General features: G+C 56.5%; 1 protein-coding gene across 2 annotated transcripts in view; it reads left to right on the top strand.

Moving 5' to 3' along the window:
- The first annotated feature begins 4,977 nt into the window (after positions 1–4,977).
- Positions 4,978–21,080, top strand: part of HIP1 (huntingtin interacting protein 1) — a 50,525-nt gene continuing 34,422 nt past the window's right edge. For both annotated transcript variants that reach the window (XM_063341929.1, XM_063341927.1), the window contains exon 1: positions 4,978–5,167. In XM_063341929.1, coding sequence (XP_063197999.1) covers positions 5,051–5,167 — 117 coding nt within the window. In that variant the 5' untranslated portion in view covers positions 4,978–5,050. The remainder of the gene's footprint in view (positions 5,168–21,080) is intronic.

Below are 21,080 nucleotides of genomic sequence, written 5' to 3'. Positions count from 1 at the left end.
AGACTCCACCACCTCTCTGGGCAGCCTGTGCCAGGGCTCTGCCACCCTCAAAGTAAAGAAGTTCCTCCTCATGTTTAGGTGGGACTTTTTGGACCAAGAGCCTGAAGGGCGGGAGGTGGCCAGCTGCCGTGTCAGGATGTGGCCCTCACAGAAATGTGGCAGCACTTCCAAGGACAGATGCTGGCTGCCTTTGCAAAATTACAGCCTTGCATATATACCTTTGTTTCCCTGAAGATGCCCTCAGCACCGAGCACCAGCCTGCCTGGAGCCGAGCAGGGTTTGCCCAGCAGCTCTAGCACTGCGCGGCTGTGTTAGCTACGGCAGCTGAGGTTCAGAGAAACTAAGAGAAAAACAGTTGGTTGTTGGGTTTGAGACACCCAGGACCTGACATTTCTGAGCACTTGGCATTACGCGGTACTTTGTACTTGCAAAGTCTGCCTCCTGTTGTCTTCAGCTGGAGGTACGTGTGACGCCTGCAAGCCAGACCACAGGATTTCAGGACTCTAGAAAACAAAGACAATGCTCCACAAGAGCACTTAGTGAACGTTGGGTTATGCTCATATCGTAAAGGGAAGACAAGCATAGACTGCATCTCCACGTCTACAGCCCGTGCCTTCCTGCCTCATTCCCTACCCATGCTCTTCTCCTACACACGCCAAGTCATACACAGAAAACCTTTCCTCGGTGATCACGTTCTGGCAGCCAAAGGCTGTCTCATAACACAGAGGCAAAGCAAGCTTGCCATGTGCAACCTTGGGGGAGGCCAGCCTTTCCCACCACCTGCTCCTGCCACAAGCAGCCAGCGCGAGGTGGTCACCCCCAGGGTCGCGTGTTGGGCTCGGTGCAATGCTCCAGCTGGACCTGCTGCCCCTGCAATGGGGAAGCTCTCCAGCAGATGGCAAACACTTCCCACCTCCAGGCCTTGCTCCGGAGCAAGTTTCTCACCTAGGCAGCCCCCCGGCAGAACCCAGCCCCAAGGTTGGGTTAGGGTCCTCTCCTGTAGATCCAGCTGGAAACCATGCTCAGCTTTGTTTTTGGATTCTTGGTCAAGTGCAGGCAGTTGCTGAAGCTTTATTGCAAAGAACACACCAGGTGGTTACATCCTTCCTCATAAAAACTGGGCAAGCAGGAGATCTTGTCAAGGACAGAGGTGAGGGCCCCATTTTGGCTCCTAAGATGTTTTTGTCCCAGGGTCTGAGCAAATAGCCCTGTCACCAGGTTGACAGGATTGCATTGGTGGAAGACTTGTCACGGCCACTGCCCTCCCGCTGCGTGGCTTTCCAGAAGGTGTGCCCTCCAGGGACAGCTCATGAGATTGTGCCTTGGGGTGCCTAAAGGGGCGACTGAAGGGGGTCCATTTGGGAGCTCACCTCCGGCAGGGAAGAGTGCGGGATCTTTGCAAAGAGCCCTGTGCCCGCCTGCTCTGGTGCAGCCAGCTGGATAACAGAGAAGGACTGTGGCGCTCTCTGTGCCTCTATTTTCTCGCTGAAACAAGGGGGATTTGTGCTCTCCCTGAGCCTGGGCCAGGCCATGGGAGGGTGAGGAGTGTTGCAGTAGCCCCCGGGACTCTCCCGGGTCTGGCTGGGGAGGGGAGTTGGAGAGGGAGTCTAGCTCCCAGCCCCTGGGAAAAGAGCATCCCTCAGCGCCAGTCAGAGCCCACAGCCCCTGCAGCCCCTCTGGCCCCTCTCCTGACACTTCTTCTTCCCCTTTGCTTGCAGGTCCTTTGGGTTGAGACCAAGAGAAGAAATGTCCTGGCAGAGAGGGAGCAGGGCTATCAGGGGCAGGAGCCTTGGAGCATGTGAGTAGCAAAGGGAGGCTGCCCTATGGAGCCCCACAACAGGGGGAAGGACCAGCTCCAGTCCTCCCTGCCCAGCCTGAGACAGCGCTTGATGGGTGTCACATCCTGCGGAGCACTAGGCTGCCCGAAGGGAAGAAGAGAGGGGACATACCACTGTCTCTCCACGTCCCAGTGGACGCCAGCCCTGTGGTCTCCATCCTGCAGAAGATACTGGGGTGCAGACAACCCAGGTAGCTACTGAAAGCAAGTAGGGTGACCGTGCTCCACAGCCCAAGCCCAAGGTCTCCCATCACAGAAAGTGGCTGCACTGGGGTGAGTGGCACTGGAGAAGGCAGTTTCTGTCTCTGTACAGGCCAGACACCCCTATGACAGGCTCTCCCATCACCCTTTGCCTCCAGGCTGCAGTCCAGCCTCTTGGACAGAAGTGAGAGGAGCACAGAACAATCAAGCAGATGAAACCCAGCCATGGCTTCTGAAAAGGACCTGCTGGGTGAGAGAAGGGGTGCCTAACCCACCTTTCCTCTGCCCTGCACACCAGCCCTTCCCCATCATCTCCCCATGGAACCTTAGGCAGAGGAACAGACCCCACACAGTGTGCGTTCCCCACTTCCAGAGCATCTCTCAACCTGCCTAAAAGCAAGGCACCCTCTCCCACCAGAAAGCAGCCCCCCCAGACCCTACAGAGCAGCCAGAAAATTAAGCACACGGTCCCACCAGAAGGAGTCTCCCAAATCCCTGCAGAGCAGCCGATCCTGGGCCAGAGCCCCACAGCACAATCCAGCAGAGCCCCTGGGCACATTGGGCCAGCCCAGGGTGGTCTGACTAGCTGCCCATGGCCAGGATCCTAGTTCCACCCTGTTACACCCCCTGTCTTGGAGGAGACAGGAGCAGCTGGCAGAAACAGCCTGTTCTGGCCCGCATCCAGCGTTCTCCTCTGCTCCCGCCCAGGCAGGAGTCTCCCAGTTGTCCAGCCCAGGTCCCAAAATGGGCACTCAGCCCTATCCGTGGGAGAAGAGGATGTAACTCCGCTCTTCAGTAAGAGGCAGCAGATAATACAAGCCCCGTGGTCCCTCACCTTGGGGTCAGCCCTGCCAGCCCCAGGCCTGCACGCTGGAGAGGTCATGCAGGAGCAGGATGCTTTTAGCCAGGCGGAGGGGTGGGAGAGATAGGCAGGTCACAAGGACCTTGCTGTCCTTTGTCGAATGCCCTCCTCTGTTCTTTCTTTCTTCCATCTCTATTTGGCAATTACTTCATTTCTTCAATTATTAATCACCTCGTTGCAATAGTGGATGAATTAAACCCATTACGCCTCCTCTGGGACCAGCCCCAAGGAAGGCGGCAGGTTTCCAGAAAGTACATTAGAGAGAAGGCAGACAGGGAGTCGAGACAAGCTGGGGTGGGAGGAGATGGCCTTGCTGCACACGGTGTAGGCCATTTCCCAGCAGCTGTGAATCTGATATCCAAGGCAGCGAGACGGGTAAGGACTATCACACAAACAGCCTGTTCACACATCCCACCAGGCCGTGACAGGAGAGTGCCTGTGTGGCAATTGTTTCAGCTGAAAAATAAGCCACAAAAGTGAGTTATACAGGCAGAATTGCTTGCACAAGATCTCCTGACATCCCACATCCTAAAGAGTTGTTCCCAGATTGCGCCATCACCCCTAGCAGTGGCAGACAGGATGGTTTTGCACAGCTACTCCCCACCTGAAGCAAAGACACAGATTTTGTGTGACTTGGTTTTAAGGATCCAGGAACCCAGCTAGCACGACCCAGCACAGCCCCCTTTGCCATCGCTGGGGACTCACCAGGGCAGCAGTCTTAGTGAGATTTCAGTCTCTTTGCAAAAATACTGATGTGTCTGAATTTTGCAGAAACGTTCAAGTCCTGTCAAAGGACCCAGTATGAAATTCACCGCCAGAGTGGGATGGGATTCCTGGTCAAATCCACAGGAGCCGGTCGCAGTCCAGCAATGTGCCAGTTGAGGGAGGGCAAAGTCTCTGACAAGTGAAGGGACCAGTGACATGAGCCCGGATCAGGTTATGCAAAACGGCATCTCAGCCATCAATCCGCCAGCTGTTCAGGGGACATGAAAACCTTCTCCCACTTCTTTTTCCTTGTTTTTCAGACATCTGTAACCATTTTTTTGCCCCTCTGCGGATGCTACCAGAGAAATGACCTATCCTCCTTGCTCTGCTCGGCCGCTCGTGCCTGCGGCTGCCTCCTCAGCTCTCTCAGCCACCTCTCCACAGCTCCTCACCCGCCTGGATGACACAAAGGACACAGCACACACAGCCTCCCCACAGGCCACCGTCGCCCTCTCCACGCTGGCACCTTCTCCCCTGGCTCCAAGCAGGGCTGGGAAGCCCCGAATCCATCCCATGATCCGAGCGAAGCCTGACAAACGCTGCTCAGCAGGATACGGGGAGCGGAGCTCGGCCCAGCCGCCGCGCAGCGGCCCTGGGGCGGAGGCTGGAGGGGAGGGGAGGGGAGGGGACGGAGACCCGCAGCCGGCCGGGCCGCATGCCTCCCTGCTGCCCTGTGTATGGTTTGGGCCGAGCCGCGGGGCCGGGACGGGGCCTCAGCGCCGCGGGAGCCGCGCAGGCCGCACGCCCAGGCCTGCGGGACCCCCCGGGCCTGTCCGCCCGGGCCGGCGCGGAGCACCCTTCGGCACCGGGTCACCCGAGCACCGGGGGGGGTCGCTCAGCCCCGTGGCCGGCGCGGGTCTCGCCGCCCACCCTGAGCCCCCGCTGCAGCCCCGGCCCCCAGCGGCCCCGCCCATCCCCGCCAGGGGGCGCCCCGCGGCACACGGGCGCGGCGCGGGGCGGGGCGGCCGGCTGTGAACGGCAGGCGCGGCGACCAATCAGCAGAGCGCGACGGCAGGGAGGCGTGACCAGAGCGCCGAGATGGGCGGAGCTAAGGAGGGCGGGACCCAAAGGCGGGGCAGAGGGCGGGACTCCCGCGGGTGGGCGGGAGCTGGCGTAGAGTGACGGCCCGACAGACCAGTGAGCTTGGCGGGGGGCCGGCCTTCCCGGGGGCTCCTCCCGAGTGGCAGCGCGGGCGGCCAACGAGAGCGAGGGGGCGGGGGCGGCGGGCGGAGCCGCCGGGGGGGTGGCCGTGCCGGTGGGGGCGTGCCCGCGCGTGAGTGGCGGGCGGGCGGGCCAATGGCGCGGGGTCCGGCCAGCGGCGGCGCCGGAGAGGAGCGGTGGCGAGGGCGCGGCGGGGCCGGGGCGGCGGCGGGAGCGGCGAGGCCATGGACCGCGTGAGCAGCTCCATGAAGCAGGTGTCCAACCCGCTGCCCAAGGTGCTCAGTCGGCGGGCGGGCGGCGGCGGCCCGGAGGCGGAGCGGGAGAGCTTCGAGCGTGCCCAGGTACGGGGCGGGACCGGCAGGTGATGCCGCCGGGTGGGGCGGGGCCCATCGGGGGGAGGGGCTTGTCGGGGAGGGGCCCGGCGTGTAGCGTGAGTTGGTTCAGCCGGGCAGGGCTGGCCAGCTTGGGCGGGGCTTACGTGAGTGGGGGCGGCCGGCCCAGGTGAGCTGGGTGGGCTCCAGTGGGCGGGGCTGCCCCGCCGGGGGGGGTAAGGGGGCGGGGCGGGGATGGCTCTGCCCCCCGGCGTAGCTCCGCCCCGCGGGCGGGGGTCGCCATGGTGGGACCCCTCGGGCCTGGGCCCCAGCTGTGGCCAAGCCTGATGGAGGAGCCTGGTGGGTGTCCCCTGGGGACAGCGGGGCGTGGTGGCACCCGGGGCCCTGGGGACAGCGGGGTGTGATGGCACCCGGGGGCCTGGGCCCTCAGCCTGCCATTCCAGCTGGGCCCTCAGCCCTGGCCTTGGCTGCAGGCCGGGGACAAACCCAGCCCCACTGGGACCACTTATGGGCCGGCTTGGGTTGCTGGCGTGGTACGGCCTCCGAGCCCCAGCCAGGGCCCTCTGCCACGGGCACCATCTTGCACCCCCTCCTCAGAGGCGCCCTCAGGACAGGGCAGCCTCTGCCCTGTGGGCTGGAGGGGACAAGGGGACGGTCACCCCCTCGGGTGCTCCCCCAGAGACCTCCCGTGCGCTCGGGGACACCAAGCAGGGCACGGGGCTGTCCCTGTGGGAGGATTTTGGGAAGAGGCACCAACGCAGTGAAAAGCGGACACCATTTGCTCCCCAGCAGCATCCAGTGTGCGGATGGGTCCTTTCCGCCCTTCACCTGTGTTTCAGTGACAGCTCGATGTCCTGCGCAGAGGGGAAGGTGGCAGCAGAGCTGGGGAGGGCAGCAGGGGTGCTGTGGGGTAAAAAGCTGGTGAACTGAGGAAAGGACGTGCTTGGAAGCAGCCGGGGAGATGCCCGGACAAGCCATGGGGAAGGGAAGAGGAGCTGGGGACAGGGATGGAAAGGGAAGGCCAAGCGGTGCCGTCCTGACCTGCCAAGGGAAACTGAGGCAGGAGAAGTGGTGGCCGGCGGGATCGGCTGCTCTGGGAGCAGGACCTGGATGAGACCAGGAGGGGAACGGCATGTGGGCGATGAAAATAAAGACCAAGGACCAGTTCTGAGGGCTTCTTTTTTCTAGAAAGAGAAACATGAAGAGTTAAGGTTGGGTGTGAGATTATGCACAGGGAGTCTTCTTACCTTCCTCGCTCAAGTTACCTCAAAAATTCATTATTTATAGCACTAGAAGTGGAACTGGGACTAGTTTGCATATTGCCTGCCTGGTCCTGTGTGCCAGCAAACAACCCCACGGGGTCCCCGAAGCTCCCACGTGCTCCCCGAGAGCTGCCGCTCCCTCGGGAAGGGCAGCCAGGCTCGGCTGCAGGAGCGGCACAAGCGGCACCTGGCTCCGCCAGCCCTCGTGCTGCCACCGCATCTGTATGAGCAGGATTTAATCTTCCTCGTCCGATTTGCAGACAAATAACACAGCATGTGTTTTTAGGAGTTCAGTCCCTGCTTGGCTTTTCATTCTTCTGTGTGTTCAGCTCTGTGCAATTTCCTTTCTTTGTTTTTTTTAAATCCCCCTTTTTTTTTTTTGCATAATTCTCTTTCTCTCCAGTTTAGGGAACTTGCCAGACACCCCTCAGATCTTCCACACATTGGTCATGAACAGTTTTTGTCAAACTTCTTATTTCTGAGGTTTTTTATAGAAACTTTGTGGGCTTTGTGGGTTTGGTTTTGGTTTTTCTTTTTTTTTGAAAGTGACTCTTCTTAAGAAAAGTTTAATTTGTTAAATGGCCTTTAAAATGAAGATTTTTACCTGTGTTTCTGCACTTACAGGCTCATTCCCTCCTTGCCTCCAAACCTGCCTGTCTTGTGACAGCAGCACATTCACCTGAAAGACTATTCTGGGCTAAAAGAGCCCAAATGGGTAGAAAGTGTGTCAAAGTGGGCATTTGGTGAGCCTGAATAACACCTGCTTGGGTTTGGAACCACCTGATTTATGTGGTTTGAGACTCATCTTGGAAAAATAAGAGCACTCTGTGAAGGTCTGGTGATGGTGGTGGGACGTTCTGGTAGTGGGACACTCGCATGGTGGTGGGAAACTGTGGTGGTGGGATGCTTTTGTGGTGGTCATCACATTGCACAACAGCTCTGCCCTGACAACGTCCATATGTTGGCTTGGCGACAAATGGGAATAAATTTCCCGGTGGCCTCTTTTCTTCTTCCATGATTGCTCAAGTGTCTCGGTTTTCCTGGTGATGCAAATGTGAGAAACACGAGGACATGCCAAAACACGGTGTCCCTGCCATTGTGTTGCTGCGCATGTCCTTGCTGCCTGCTGGGCGAGAGCAGCTCGGTGAGAACCGCAGAGATCGGGCCATCTGGTTTGGACCCACGCCCAAGAGCTCCCCTTTTCTTTTGCCGTCAACGCTGATGGTTTTCACAGGAAGTTGAGCAACAGGGACACCAAATCCTGCAGTTCTGCTGCCCTGCAGATGCACGGCTGTATGGGGTGCATCACTGCTGTGGAGGGGGTGGGTGCTGTGACAACTGTCTCCCTTTCGCTGGTGTTTCGCTTGCTGTGATTCACCACTGCTCATTGCCTCAACCTCGGTAGAATAAATCGTTGGGCAAAACGAAGGTCACCAAGGGAGGAGAAAAACCACCAAGAGTGAAAATTCTGCCATATGTTGAGATAAATGTTTGTTTCACATGGTACCTGAGTCTGACGTTTGCATCCCCTGCAAGTTCTCCTGGTTGTACTGAGGAGCATGTTCTGGTGTCAGAGCTCTGCAGGGAAGGTCTGAAGACCTCCTCATTTGTGTTGGTGCATTGGTGTCTTCCCTCCTTGGGTCTCCCTCCCCTTCTCCTCAACGCAGTGGTCCTCAGCGGGCATCGTTGTGCCACGATGGTGCCAAGGAGCGAATCTCGTTCTACACCGACTCGCTTGGCTGGTTCAGTGAAGACAAGATGTTCAGGGCTTGGATGAACCAAGATCTTGAGGGTGAAAACGGAGTCAGAAGGACACCACTTTTGTGGAGCATGAAGGATGCACACTGGGGTGAGACATCAGGCTGGCTGCTTCTTCACTCGTGTTTCAGGCTGCCATGGGGAATTTCCCTTCATTTCCAGCAGGGACGTGGCCAGCGAGGCCAGGCGCTGCTAGGCATCAGTGCAGGCAGAATTCCAGACTCACAGAGGTGGTGCATGGCATCCCCAAGCACCACAGCTGGCCCGTGGAAAGCTGAAGGCGTGGGAGAGTCTTCCTGAGCCCGTGTGATTGTGTTCAGCTGCTCCTGCACAGGTCACTTCCCCCTTTCGAGAAACCAAACACTAGAGAAGGACAAATGTGCTCAGAAAGTGAAGATGGGGAAAGTGTCCTTGGAGTCCCAGCAGGACGTGCACTGAGCTCCGGTCCTTGTTCCTGTCCCCGTGGCTTCTGGGTGGAAGGAAAGCGGTATATTGTCATTGCGTGTTGTGTTCTGGGCTGCAAAGATGATAACATAATTCTCCTATATTTCCCCCTGTCCTGAGTGTTGCTCGGCTGCCTTGGCCATGCTTCATCCTGAGCATGGGCTGCCCGGTCCAGAGGCGATGCTGGGTCCCGGCAGTGAGGACATCCATGTGGCGCCGGTGGAGATGGTGTCTGGGGTTGCAGAGGGGGACAGAAGTTTTGTGCTTGTCCCCCAGAGCTCGTGCCTGCTGGGGTGTTGGGCCAGGAGATGAGGTGCTGCCTTGTACCAAGGTTACGCGCCCATCAGGGTCCCTGTGTACTTGCCCCAAGGGTGATAGTTCTGATAGTGGTGAATGTTGGGAGAAGACACTTCTTTAAAATTCCTCCAGAAAATCTAAAAACCTTGCACTTTATCTTCTCTGACTGCAGTTTTTTCCTGAGGAAGTCACCGAGCAGCAAAGAGAAACGTGGACCGCCTGGGTTGCCCACGGCCACCACCTTCTCTTGCATGTTTACACGCTGCATCCTTAGGACCAGCAATAAAAGCAATTTTATGACTCAGAAATTACCCTGGAAAGACATATTTGTGGCAGAAGGTGATTGCTGAGCTGTCTGCATCATTGCTCCTATCATAAGAGGTCCCCGACGGGGTGCAGAGGGGCGTCAAACCCTGCGGCTGGAGGCTTCCTGGCAGGGAAGTGCAACGTGCTGAACGCAGCCAATGCCATGTCTCCTCAGAAAGGTTTTTAAGGTCCCCAGCATCCATGAACCATCCCACCACCGTCTTGGAGGGGCTGGAAAGCTGTTTTCTTTCCTGCTCTGCTGCTGTAGGAGCCCTCTCAAAAACCTGGCGTGCAGAGACCATGTGGAAGAAGGAGGAAACGTATTGGGCACAAAGTGATGTCAAACGAAATGGGCTTTTTTTTTTTTCTTTCCTCCCCCGGTGTTGGTGAGTAAATCCTTTTGATGTCAGAACCAGAACATTTCACAGCCAAATGCGGGTTGAAAGCAGCTCTGTGTGTGCTTCGGTCCTTGTGATGGGCTGTGCCACTCTGGGCACTGTTGCAGCCCGACCACTGCTATTAATGCAATTAATCCCTTTCCCCCATCATTTACGTAATTGGGAATATGGCACTGTATCTCCCGTCCACAGCAGCCCTGTCAGTTTCAGACCAGACCCGGCTCAGTACAACTCACAGTCGCGGAGGAAATACCATTTTACTACTGAAAAAAAAACAATTTTTGTGGTTCGGATGCTGCAGCCGCCGGCAGCTTTGCCAAGAACTTCAGTTCTTACACAGGAAATGAGGCTCCTTTCAAAGCACCAGAGTGGGGCTATATATATAGCCTCTCTGAAAAGATATTTAAAGAAACATATTGACACTAGCAAGAACAGGAAAAAATAGCTCCTGGCTGCGGGGAGCGAGGGCTGAAGGCAGCTGAGCCCATCCTGGGGGAGTAGGTGATACAGGGGATTAATTCATGGCTCTTTCATCTCCAGGAAAATGAGCCCTTGTGCTTTGTGCGGTGTGAACCCCCATGCTTTCAGTCTCCTGTCTTTTAATCGGAATTAGAGGTGCTTGGGATTGAATACAGCTACAGCAGCAAAGAAATGAGTCATCTCATCTCTTTTCAGCAAGTCCGTCTTAGGAACTTATTTCCATCCCCAGGGAAAGAAAATAGTTTGTCTTTTACCAGATTAGGGGCTGCTTTCCTCTTTAGTGCAACCTGGGATGGAGGGGGTTGGGGCTTTTTTTTAAATATATGCAGAAATAATGGAGTTTATTCCTGTGGTGATGGTCTTCAGAAGTGGCCGATGCTCAGGAGGATAAATAGGTTTGGTGATGGAAGTGGGGGCCATCTGCCACCGAGTCCAGGGGGCTGCGATGAACACGGACGTGATGTTTTTGGACCATCAAGTGACAAGGGGGGACCTTGCCCCAAATCCCGCCGGAGGCTGAGCAGGGATGACAAGGGGTGGGGGATGTTGCTGCCCCAAAAACCGTTTGCCCTCACTCAGCATGTGCTGCCCTGATGGTTACAGGAGGCTCTTTAAAATCTGATCTTTGAAATACAGATCAGCAGGAGCGATGCGGGCCGGGGCGGTTGTAATTCGGTGGCTCCGCAGTTAGGAGAGGGCTCCCGGCCGAGAGTGTCCTGCACTGAGGAGCATGGGGGCTTTTGCCCTCTGAACTTCAGCCTGTTTAACTCCATCCTCCTGCAAAGCTGGGGAGAAGCAGCCAGCCAGGTGGATTATTTTTACCAAATTCCCCATTCCCCATCAGAGGACTTTGAACTGAGTGCGATCCCCTTCGCCAGCACCAGCAGCGACCCTTGAGCCCAGGGAAGGGCAGGTAGGATGCGGGTGCCTGTACGCAGGGTGGCTCATCCCAGCTTGCTCTTCCCAGGGAAAAAGCCTCTGAAGCTGCAGGAGGGGCAATTTTGGCTGAAGACTGAGAAACCAAGGATGGGGAGAAGGTGCCTGTTGCAGCTCCCAGTGCGTCGTCCCATGGGTGCAATGAGGGAACAGGCTGAGCACTGCCTGCTCCGGCACCGTCCCAGCATGAGCCCCAGCACCCAAATGCCGTGGCCGTGCTCAGCCCATCACCCGCCTCCGGCTGTGTAACTCACTCGCTTTTCTGGCTGGTGGGCTGAAACGACTGCCCCAGCCTTTGGACGGATCCTGAGCTCGACAGACGCCCGGGTCCTCGGACACGTGTATTTCTGAACCAGAAAACCGGATGTATTCCTAACTCCAAGCAGGCAAGAACAGGGGCAGTGGGTAGAGCCAGAGGTTGCCACATCTTTGCAGGCTTGTTCTTGCGCGAGCCTGACACTTGAATTTTTTAAAAAAAGTTCTTATATACTAAAAAATTATTTTTCATTAAGAATATTGATAATTACGTTTAAAAAAAACATACTCGGCACACAGCGAGCAATGCTGGGAAAGCTGGTGAGGGCTGCCCCAGAGACACCCTGGTGCAGGCAGAAGAGGCTTTGCTGGCAGCCCCATGGCTCAGTACTGGCATGGGGTGCGGAGAATCGACTTAAAACCCCTCTGTCCTAACGAGATTTGGTCCCTCTCCGCTCTCCCCTGAGGCTGACCCACACCGGTGGTGGTGGGGGATGTAGGGCCAGCAACCAGACGGTCACGCAGCAGCAGGAGAGCTGGAGGAAGGGCCGGATCCTGGCCCTAATCTCTGCCACCAGCTTGGCTGATTTATTTCGCACAGTCACCAAATAAGAAAACTTCCTGGGGACAGACTGTTCCCCGGGTGACAGCAGAAACCAGCAGCGCAGCCGGTATTTTAGCCCGGATGCGCAAGTCCCAGCCCACGGCTGGACTAATTATACATTGTGTGTTGTTCCGGGCTAATCACGGTGGAAGGTAAATGATCCCTGGTCTACATGCAAAAGGTGAACTTACTTTGTCAGAGGCATATATAGACATTTAATATTTTATCATGGACTCACAGAGTGGTTTGGGTTGGAATGGAGCTTCAGAGATCACCCAGTGCCACCCCCTGCCCTGGGCAGGGACACCTCCCACCAGCCCAGGTTGCTCCAAGCCCCGTCCAACCTGGCCTTGAACCCCTCCAGGGATGGGGCAGCCACAGCTTCTCGGGCAACCTGGGCCAGGGTCCCACCACCCTCATGGTATAACATTTCTTCCTTATGTCCAGCCTGACCCCACCCTCATTCTGTTTAAAACTGTCCTAGCACACAGAGCTTCCTTTTGTAACTGCAGGATTTTGGTCCCTTCTTTGGTGGGTCACCTTGGCAGCTTGACAAGTCTCATGCCGATGGGAGAGCGTGTGGTGTAGGTTGGTTGTGGTCGTGGTGGCGGTGTACCGCAAGAACGGGATGCAGCAGGGTATGGCCCTGGCCATGGCTTCCGACAACATCTTCAGTCCAGCACAGAGGTGCTCCCAGGTGGTCCCAGTCCCCATCACAGGCTTTGAGGTGGGTATGCCCATCAGCTGTGTCTTGGAACCTGCGCTCTCCCACGGGGCTTGGCACATGCTTGCTGATTCCTTCTTGTCCTGCCTGGCCGTGCTGGTTTGGCGCTCAGGCAAGCAGACACCGTCGCATTCTTTGTTCCCACCAATGCAAAAGCACGGTGGCTGCAAAAGCTGTTTTACTGAGAAATGAGGTATCTCCAGAGCTCGTTCAGCTTTATACAGCTTATAGTGATTTTCCCAGGCTTTTTTATGGCTTTGTCATGAAACTCAAGTTGTGAGGTTGACTTGAGTTGCCCAGATCTGCCATCCTTTGAGTCCTGAGGTGGACAAGATTCTTTGTTTCTTGGCCGTTGAGAAAACGAACAAAACTCTGCTAGGCATGCTTGCAGATCAGATGGCTGAAGCTGTGGTTACTTTATTCCAGGACTTTCATAATTTCACATGCTATTTTTACCTAGGCTGACTGGTAGCCAGCTTGATGTGATTGCAATAAATCCCAATTTAACAGCATCAGCCTGTGCCCTTCCTGGGTGGGTTTTCGGTCCTGCTGCCCCAAATGCTGCATCGAAGGCTGTTGGCATCTGGGTTTCTATTCCCTGGGGGTCTCCTGGGGTCCAGTTGTACCACCCAGACCATCCCCACATGCACCGCTTTGCCAAGTGACCCAATTCCTGCATGGGATGGTGCAGCCCCTCGGCCAGCCCCACTGTGCTGCCGGAGATGAGCCCTCAAAGAGGGCACGTTAAATATTTACCATGCAGAAAAGGGGCAAGTTGCAGCAAAGAAAGGGTCCCTTTGGGAGAACAGGCTTCTCTCACCAGGGCCAGGCTGGAGACTTGCTGTTTGTTGTTACCATTTGTCGCTTCTATTCCGTGCAAGCAGCTCGGTGCTCCCTAGAGAGTGCATGGCATTGCTTTTTATTTTAATTAGCAAATGCTGGCTGGAAAATAGTATTTTCCAGTCATTGTGTTCACATGGAAGCGGACAAGAATGCAGGGTTTCTTAGGCGCAAATGGTGTTGCAAGGTGCTTGTGCCAGAACATAGAATCATAGAATCACAGAATGGTTTAGGTTGGAAGGGACCTTAAAGATCATCTAGTTCCAACCCCCCTGCCCTGGGCAGGGACACCTCCCACCAGACCAGGCTGCTCAAAGCCCCATCCAGCCTGGCCTTGCATCAACATCGGGAACACCTGGGAATTGTCCCTTCTCCTCCTCCTGAGAGCCCCAGAAAAGAGGTGATGGCATAAGTGCTTAACAGTGGACCTCACCAACTTGGTGATGTGTCCTGAGATACAGCTCCCACCAGGCAGCGTTCCTTCAGGATCAGGTGTCTGGGTGCAGGAGGGCTCTGGGTACAGTTGCAAAGAGCAATTTGTATCTCCTGCACAAGCAAAATGTGGCCCTCAGGTCCCCAACCTGCTGCTGGTGAAGGTCACTGTTCATCCAGGCGGGGACTAAATGCAATCTCTGCGATCCACTGGATTGAGCGCTGATCAGCACTTCTACATCTCAGTGGGCTTGGCAGCAGGTCACACTGGTGCAGGCCCTCGCCCTTGCTGGTCCATGGGCGTCGTGGTTGTCCCTTTCCCCCTGAGCCACAGTTACTGCATGCAGCAAGCATGCCGACTTCAGGTTGCTCCTTGCGGGCCACCGAGTCCAGCTCTACAGCCCTCAGAACTGCTCACAATGAAAGTCCCACCCCACTAATTAGTGGTGTGTGAAGACTTTGCAAGGTTGTAAGGCAACACTGAAGTGAAGGCAGCAGAAGATGGAAGACTTTCACCACTTCTGTGTTGAAGAAGTCAATGTAGACTAGGAATGGCTCCACCAGAAGAGATGACTTCTTTCACATTTAATAAGTCAATTAAGTCATTGAAGAAGACATCTCTTCTGGTGGAGCTATTCCCAGTCTGTGACCTGGTGGAGACCTTGTGTTTTCCCAGCCAGAATGGTTTTGTGTGCTGCACAAATGGGAATGAAATGTTCTGAAAGAGTCATCAAGGTTTGGCTGCTTCTGTGGAGGTAAATACTTGTCTGGAGAGTGCAAAGGTGGGTGTTGCTGAGTTTGCTGAATTTTATGGACTCATTCTGTTACCTGGAATTTGCACAGTCCGCACTGTCCTGCTGGGATCTGTGGAGCGGGTGTCAGGTGAGGCTGTTAACCCCTTCAGCAGCCAGCCTGGGGCGCGGGGAGCTGCATTTTGGTGTGGCTCGTTCCTCCCAGTGGTCCCGGGGGACACTTCATGCCCTGTCTCTGCTCGCCGTGGTACCTGCTGCAGATGTTGTCGGATGTACCTGTGCCTTCCCCCAAACACAGACCGTCTCATGGCTGCGGGGACCCAGGCTTGTGTTGGGGTGATGGGTGGGGAGGGTCATGCACAGCATGCACGAAGCTGGACCTTCACCTCCTCCCCTCACGCAGGAGTGGGGAGAGGTGGTGAGATGACTTGGGACACAATACAGCTAACGTTGCAGTGAGTGGGATCCGACCTGGAGTTTGCTGTGCCCCACAGCCATCCCTCCTTGTGGGCGCCCCAAAAGGTGACATTAGCTGAGGAGCTGGGTTGGGCAAGACCATCTCCTGGCTTCGCTCATCTCCTGGTGAGATGCTCTTGGCCTCCACGGGAGGACACGCTCCCCTCTTGTTTGTCTTCCCAACTATTGCAGTCCCGCTCCAGCTCTTTTTATAGCTCGGAAAGAAGTGCCTTGAGTTTCTGAGTCGTCTGGGAGGCCAAGCACACAGGGAGGAGTCGCAGCTAGAAATAGGGCTGCTCTCTGCTTCTGCATTCCAGTTTTATTATTTTTTTAGCTGAGATGTACAAATTTGAAGAGTCCCACTGCTGTGAGCACTGAGCTGGGAACCATGTCCTGCATTTTTTCCACTCGGATTGGGTCTTCTTTCTTCTTTGCCTTATTCCCAGTGCCCTCACACCGGCCGTCAAGCCTCTGCGAGATGGCTTTCCCAGGGGAATGAGGTCTTTCACCCCTGCCTGTATTTTCCGTAACCCCCGGAATTTGTGCCTCGGCACGGATGGTTTGGCAGAAGAGCTCCCTGTGGCTGGCAGCGTTGGGCAAAGCTGCTGAAATTAATAATGTCTGGGGGGTAGACAAGTGATCAGGTATTTGCTAAAGCTGCTGGGTGGTGAGGAAAGAGCTCAGCCAAAATGTCCAGCGATTTCTGCGCACTAGGAGGGAAGCGAAGCTTTGTCTGCTGCACGGACATGAATAAAGTGGAGCAAAAAGGAGAGGACACTTGGTTTGATAAAACCTGTGCTTTTCAGCCCCTTAAAATTAGCTAGGATTTCGGCTGTGGTGCAAAGCCAGGGCAGGAGCACGCGGGCACATCCCAGTGGGTCTGCTCCTCTCTGCCACGGGAGAGGGGTGTAATTAACTGTATCACCTCTAGACTTCTCCTTCAATCCCTTACTACTTGGATACCATCTGGGGGCATGCCATGGCTGCAATCTCCCCCTCCAAGGGTTTTTATCACACGGGAACCATTTTGGGTCCCTGCTGCCACTTGTCTGCTGGCCTCCGCGGTCCCATGTGAGCAAGGGACCGGCACCGCTGCTCGCTGGGAATGGGACATACCTGGGAAAAAACTCATCTCAGGTCAAATCTGAACCAATTCATTCTTCTAATTGGCCGTTGCGTGGAAATGGCAATCATCCAGACTGTCCCTGTTACATCTTGTATGATTTTAACCCTTTCTGCCTTTCTGCTGCATTCACTACCTCCAGGAGCAATTTGCTTTCTAGTTATCCAGCTTCTCTTCCCGTCAGCAGGGAAAAGAGATTTTTGCACGTTGTGGAAATGCTCAGAACTAGCACAATCTTCTTTATTTACCCAATAATGTAAAAAAATGTCCTGATTCCCCGAATGCCATAGGAACACGGAGGTTTTTCTCTGCAGGAGCACTGGGTGAGGCTCCTGCAGTCCTCGGGCTGGTGCCTCGCTCAGCCATCTATCTGCCTTCACCCAAATAAGTCTGGTCCCCGTGGCTTTTGTGTCCAAGAAGCTGGCTGTCACCTGCCAGCTTTCATGGGAGCCCTTGTCCCCGTGTCACGCCGGCCAGCCCTGTCCGCTTCCAGCAGAGCATATCCCGTGCAGGATGATGTCCTGGGTGAGGTGGGGACCATGGTCCCCTGTGCTGGGCTGGCCTGGCAGTGTCTGACAACCGCTGTATTGCTGAAAAAGAATGAAATTGGGTGTGTTTAGTAGGATGGTGCCCAGCGGTTGCCTGGTATGTTGCCCAGAGAAGCTGTGGCTGCCCCATCCCTGGAGGGGTTCAAGGCCAGGGCGGACGGGGCTTGGAGCAACCTGGGCTGGTGGGAGGTGTCCCTGCCCAGGGCAGGGGGTGGCACTGGATGGGCTTTAAGGTCCCTTCCCACCCAAACCATTCTATGATTCTATGTTTGATTTTAAGTACTTGATAAACTTCAGGGCTTTGCTGCACCAGCGGGACCCCTTGTTGCTGTCTCTGGGAGTTGAGTTGCTGCACGTGGCTCCTTTGCCGGCACGAGCGCTGTATCACAGATGGGGGTGACGGGTGGTTTGGGAAGAAGTGCCTGCTTGCACTTCAGTTCCAGCTCGGCTGTCGATACACGGCCAGGAGCACACGTTTTGTCTCTCAGCACCGGTCCATTGTTGGTTTGGCGTCCCGTGTGCCCCTCTGCCAGCGATGCATGCCCAGCGTCGGGCGGGCAGGAGGTGGTTGGCAGCAATAGCATCGTCCATGCTACAGATGCTGTGATTTGCTTTTGACAGCAGAGTTACACCCTCTGATTTCCTGAAACAACATGGAAATACTGGGGCTGCCCTTTCCTCTGCCCTATTTAACTGTGGCAGGGGCATCCTCAGGGTGCAGAGCCCTTCGGCCACCCTGTCCTGCCCCGGGTTGGGGCTGTGCTGCTGCCTGCAGCTGCAGTGTGCCAGCAGGGCTGCGTCCAGGGCTCTCCTGCCCCCGGGAGCCATGGGGACATGCGCTGCATCCCCCCGAATGGAGGGAGACCAGTGACAAGTAGCGTTCTTCAGGGGTCGGTAGGGGGACTGGTGTTGTTTAACATCTTTGTCCGCAACACGGATGTTGGGATTGAGTGCACCCTCAGCAAGTTTGCCAATGACACCAAGCTGTGTGGTGCGGTCGACGCGCTGGAGGGACGGGATGCCACCCAGAGGGACCTGGACAGGCTGGAGAGGTGGGCCTGTGTGAACATCATGAGGTTCAACAAGGCCAAGTGCAAGGTCCTGCCCCTGAGTTGGGGCAATCCCAAGCACAAATGGATGGATAGCAGCCCTGAGGAGAAGGACTTGGGGGTGTTGGTGGATGAGAAGCTCAGTGTGATCCAGCAATGTGCACTCACAGCTCAGAAACCCCGCACAGCCTGGGCTGCATCCCCAGCAGCGTGGGCAGCAGGGCGAGGGGGGGGATTCTGTCCCTCTGCTCCGCTCTGTGAGACCCCCCTGCAATGCTGCCTCCAGCTCTGGGGTACCAACAGCAGAAGGACACGGAGCTGTTGGAGCGGGGCCAGAGGAGGCCCCAGAGATGCTGGGAGGGCTGGAGCCTCTCTGGTGTGAGGACAGGCTGAGAGAGCTGGGGGGGTTCAGCCTGGAGAAGAGAAGGCTCCGGGGAGACCTTAGAGCCCCTTCCAGTCCCTAAAGGGGCTCCAGGAAAGCTGGGGAGGGACTCTGGATCAGGGAGGGGAGCCATGGGACGAGGGGGAATGGCTTTAAACTGAAAGAGGGGAGATTTAGATGAGATCCGAGGAAGAAACTCTTTGCTGTGAGGGTGGTGAGCCCCTGGCCCAGGTTGCCCAGAGAAGCTGTGGTTGCCCCATCCCTGGAGGGGTTCAAGGCCAGGTTGGACGGGGCTTGGAGCAACCTGGGCTGGTGGGAGATGTCCCTGCCCAGGGCAGGGGGTGGCACTGGGTGGTCTTTAAGGTCCCTCCCAACTCAAACCATTCTGTGATTCTGTGATTCTATGGTTCTAACTGCAACCTGCTGTGGAGGATGCATCATCCCGCTGACGGGGCTGGAGGAGGCAGGGAGCATGTTGGTGGGTGCAGCCCCGTGACCCCCCCCAAGCCCGGTCCATGTCCCCGTGGGGTCTCCCATGGGTGAGCCATGGCCCACCAGTGACTCCCAGCGTGGGGGCATCTCCTCCTGCTGCCAGAGAGGCTCACGACGGAGCCGCCTCTCGCAGCCTGTGCCATGTCCAAGTGCCTCTCATCTGTGTTCCCCACCCTGCCAGGAGGCACAGCCGTGTTTTCCACACACGGAGCTGTGTTTTACGCTCTCCATTCCTCTCCAGCTGCAGTGCCGGGGCTGGCAGGAGTGGGACAGTGCAACCCTTTCTTCATGGGCCGGGGAGGCCGAAGGGCGTGTTTGTTTTTGAACAAGGAAAATGAGTAAAAACTAATATTTAGATCTCAGGAAGGGGTTTCGCAGCCTTTCACACGGAATCATGCCTGCCATTCCCCTCTTGGTAAGCGTCAGACGCTGCAGCAATAACACATGAAACACAGTTTCCTTTATTCGCTGGGTTTTTTTCCACCTCGGGCTCCGCCCTGCATCCCAGCGGAGATCCCTGCTCCGGCTCCGCGTGCTCCCGGCCGCTTCCCACACCCAGCGAGCGGGCGGCACGCCAGATGCTCCCACCCGGCAAAGTCACGGAGCTCCTCGCAGGGAGCATCACCTGCGGTGGGGAGCATCCGCAGGCACCGGAGAGGTGTCGAACATGGGCAGCGCAGCCCGCCGGTACTTTTAAAAGAGCAGGAGGAAAGCTTGAGCTCACATACCAGAATGGGACTGGTTTATTTTCCAGTTATACATCCATCAGAGAACATCCCTCGTTCCTCCTCTGGCCCATCCTGCTCTTCTGCACGAGGAACGGACGCCCCATCGCTGGGTGCTGAGCTCCCGTTGCAGCCACCAGTGCGTGGTGGCCTGGGCACCGGGGGGGCTGCCAGGGGCCAGGGCTTGGGGACCGCAGTCGTGGCTTTAATGAAGCTGGACGCTCCTTTCTGAAGTCCTGGGAGATCCCAGAGGGATGCACACGGAGCTCCATCCTGCTAGAGTGCTGACAGCCCTCTGTTGCCTTCAGGCTTAGGCCCTATGTATTTATTAAATATCTGTAGGCTTAGTCCTGTGTATTTATTAAACCAGTATTTATTATTTCTAAAGGCCAAACCTTCCCAATGGCAGAGATTTGGATGCCGGGAGTGAGCTCTGTCCTTGCTGGGGGAGATAGGAGCAGGAATCAGCCAGGGGGTATCATCCCTGTGCTGGTCGCCTGCCGTATGTGGGGGGATACTGAGCAGTGAATTAAAAAGGTCATTTTTATCCATCATTTGGACATGAGTTTGCTCTGCTGTTTTCCTCCTGGCCCGCAATGGGCACCGTGATCCTGTTGGGTCTGGTGGGAGGGAGACGAGCCGGCTGCCCCTTTGTAAGGCTGCAAACCCGCAGCTCATCGGAGCCCCTGGCACTTCTGGCAAGCGGCTCTCCGGGAGACAGGGAGGTGGACAGAGGTCTCGGCGGCCGGGTTGGGCAGCGGGAGAGCTGGGAAGTGGCTTGCAATGCCAAAGCAAGCAGAAAAACCTCCCGGAGCACTCGGAGGAGGAGGCGGCATTGCTGCGAGCTGGCATTGCCCGCTTTGCTCCGACCTCTCCCTGCGACCGCGCAGCGCGTAAATATGAATATAGCCAGAGCTGGAAGCTTTCCCGGGGCTGTAAATACGTTGCCTATTTCCTATAAATACTTCTGCTGCTGCCCGTTAGCTAGAGGCAGGCTCCGCGGCTGCAGCCCTCTGCGTCCCTCCAGCACGGCTTTGCGGAGCGCCGGCAGGGGCTGGCAGGGGCAGGCAGGGGCAGGCAGGGGCTGGCAGGATCTAGCAGGGGTCTCAGAGTATCTGGCCCTGCAGGGTGGGGTCCGGCCGCAAGGAAAACATTTGCTGTGGCATTTCCCAACCTATTGCATCAGGTGGTTTCATTTCCGAACGAGTCGGTTCCTCGTTCGTTGTGCGGTCGTGCCGAAGCTGTTAACAATTTAGGGCTCGTCGGAGGTGCTGAGGTGTGTGGACGCGTCGCAAGCCTGCTGGGAGCATCCCCTCAGCCCCCTGCTCCCCCTTTACTCTGGGTCTGAGGCTGTGAGGCGTGAGAAGGTCCCCGGCGGTGGGTGTGCAAGTCCCGGCTGGGGATTCAGCTGAAGCATCACACACGTGGCATTTCTACTGGCTCTGCAAGTCTCGATTCAAGGGACAAATGAAAGCAGATAATTAAAATGATTGATCTGATGGGGCAATTCAAAGGCCACCAAAGGCAGAAGTTTGGAGACTACCCGAGGGAGGGGGCTCCGTGTGCTTTGGGGAGAGGGAGGAAGTCACATGGGGACAGATGCTGAAGGTATTTTGGCATGGCTTTGTCTCCGGCCCCATGGGCACCGGCCGTGCTCCA

The sequence above is a fragment of the Chroicocephalus ridibundus genome, chromosome 7 (genome assembly GCF_963924245.1).
Source record: "Chroicocephalus ridibundus chromosome 7, bChrRid1.1, whole genome shotgun sequence".
Taxonomy (NCBI): Eukaryota; Metazoa; Chordata; class Aves; order Charadriiformes; family Laridae; genus Chroicocephalus; species Chroicocephalus ridibundus.
Note: the sequence above shows the minus strand (reverse complement) of the source record. Positions and strands in the feature narration are given on the sequence as shown.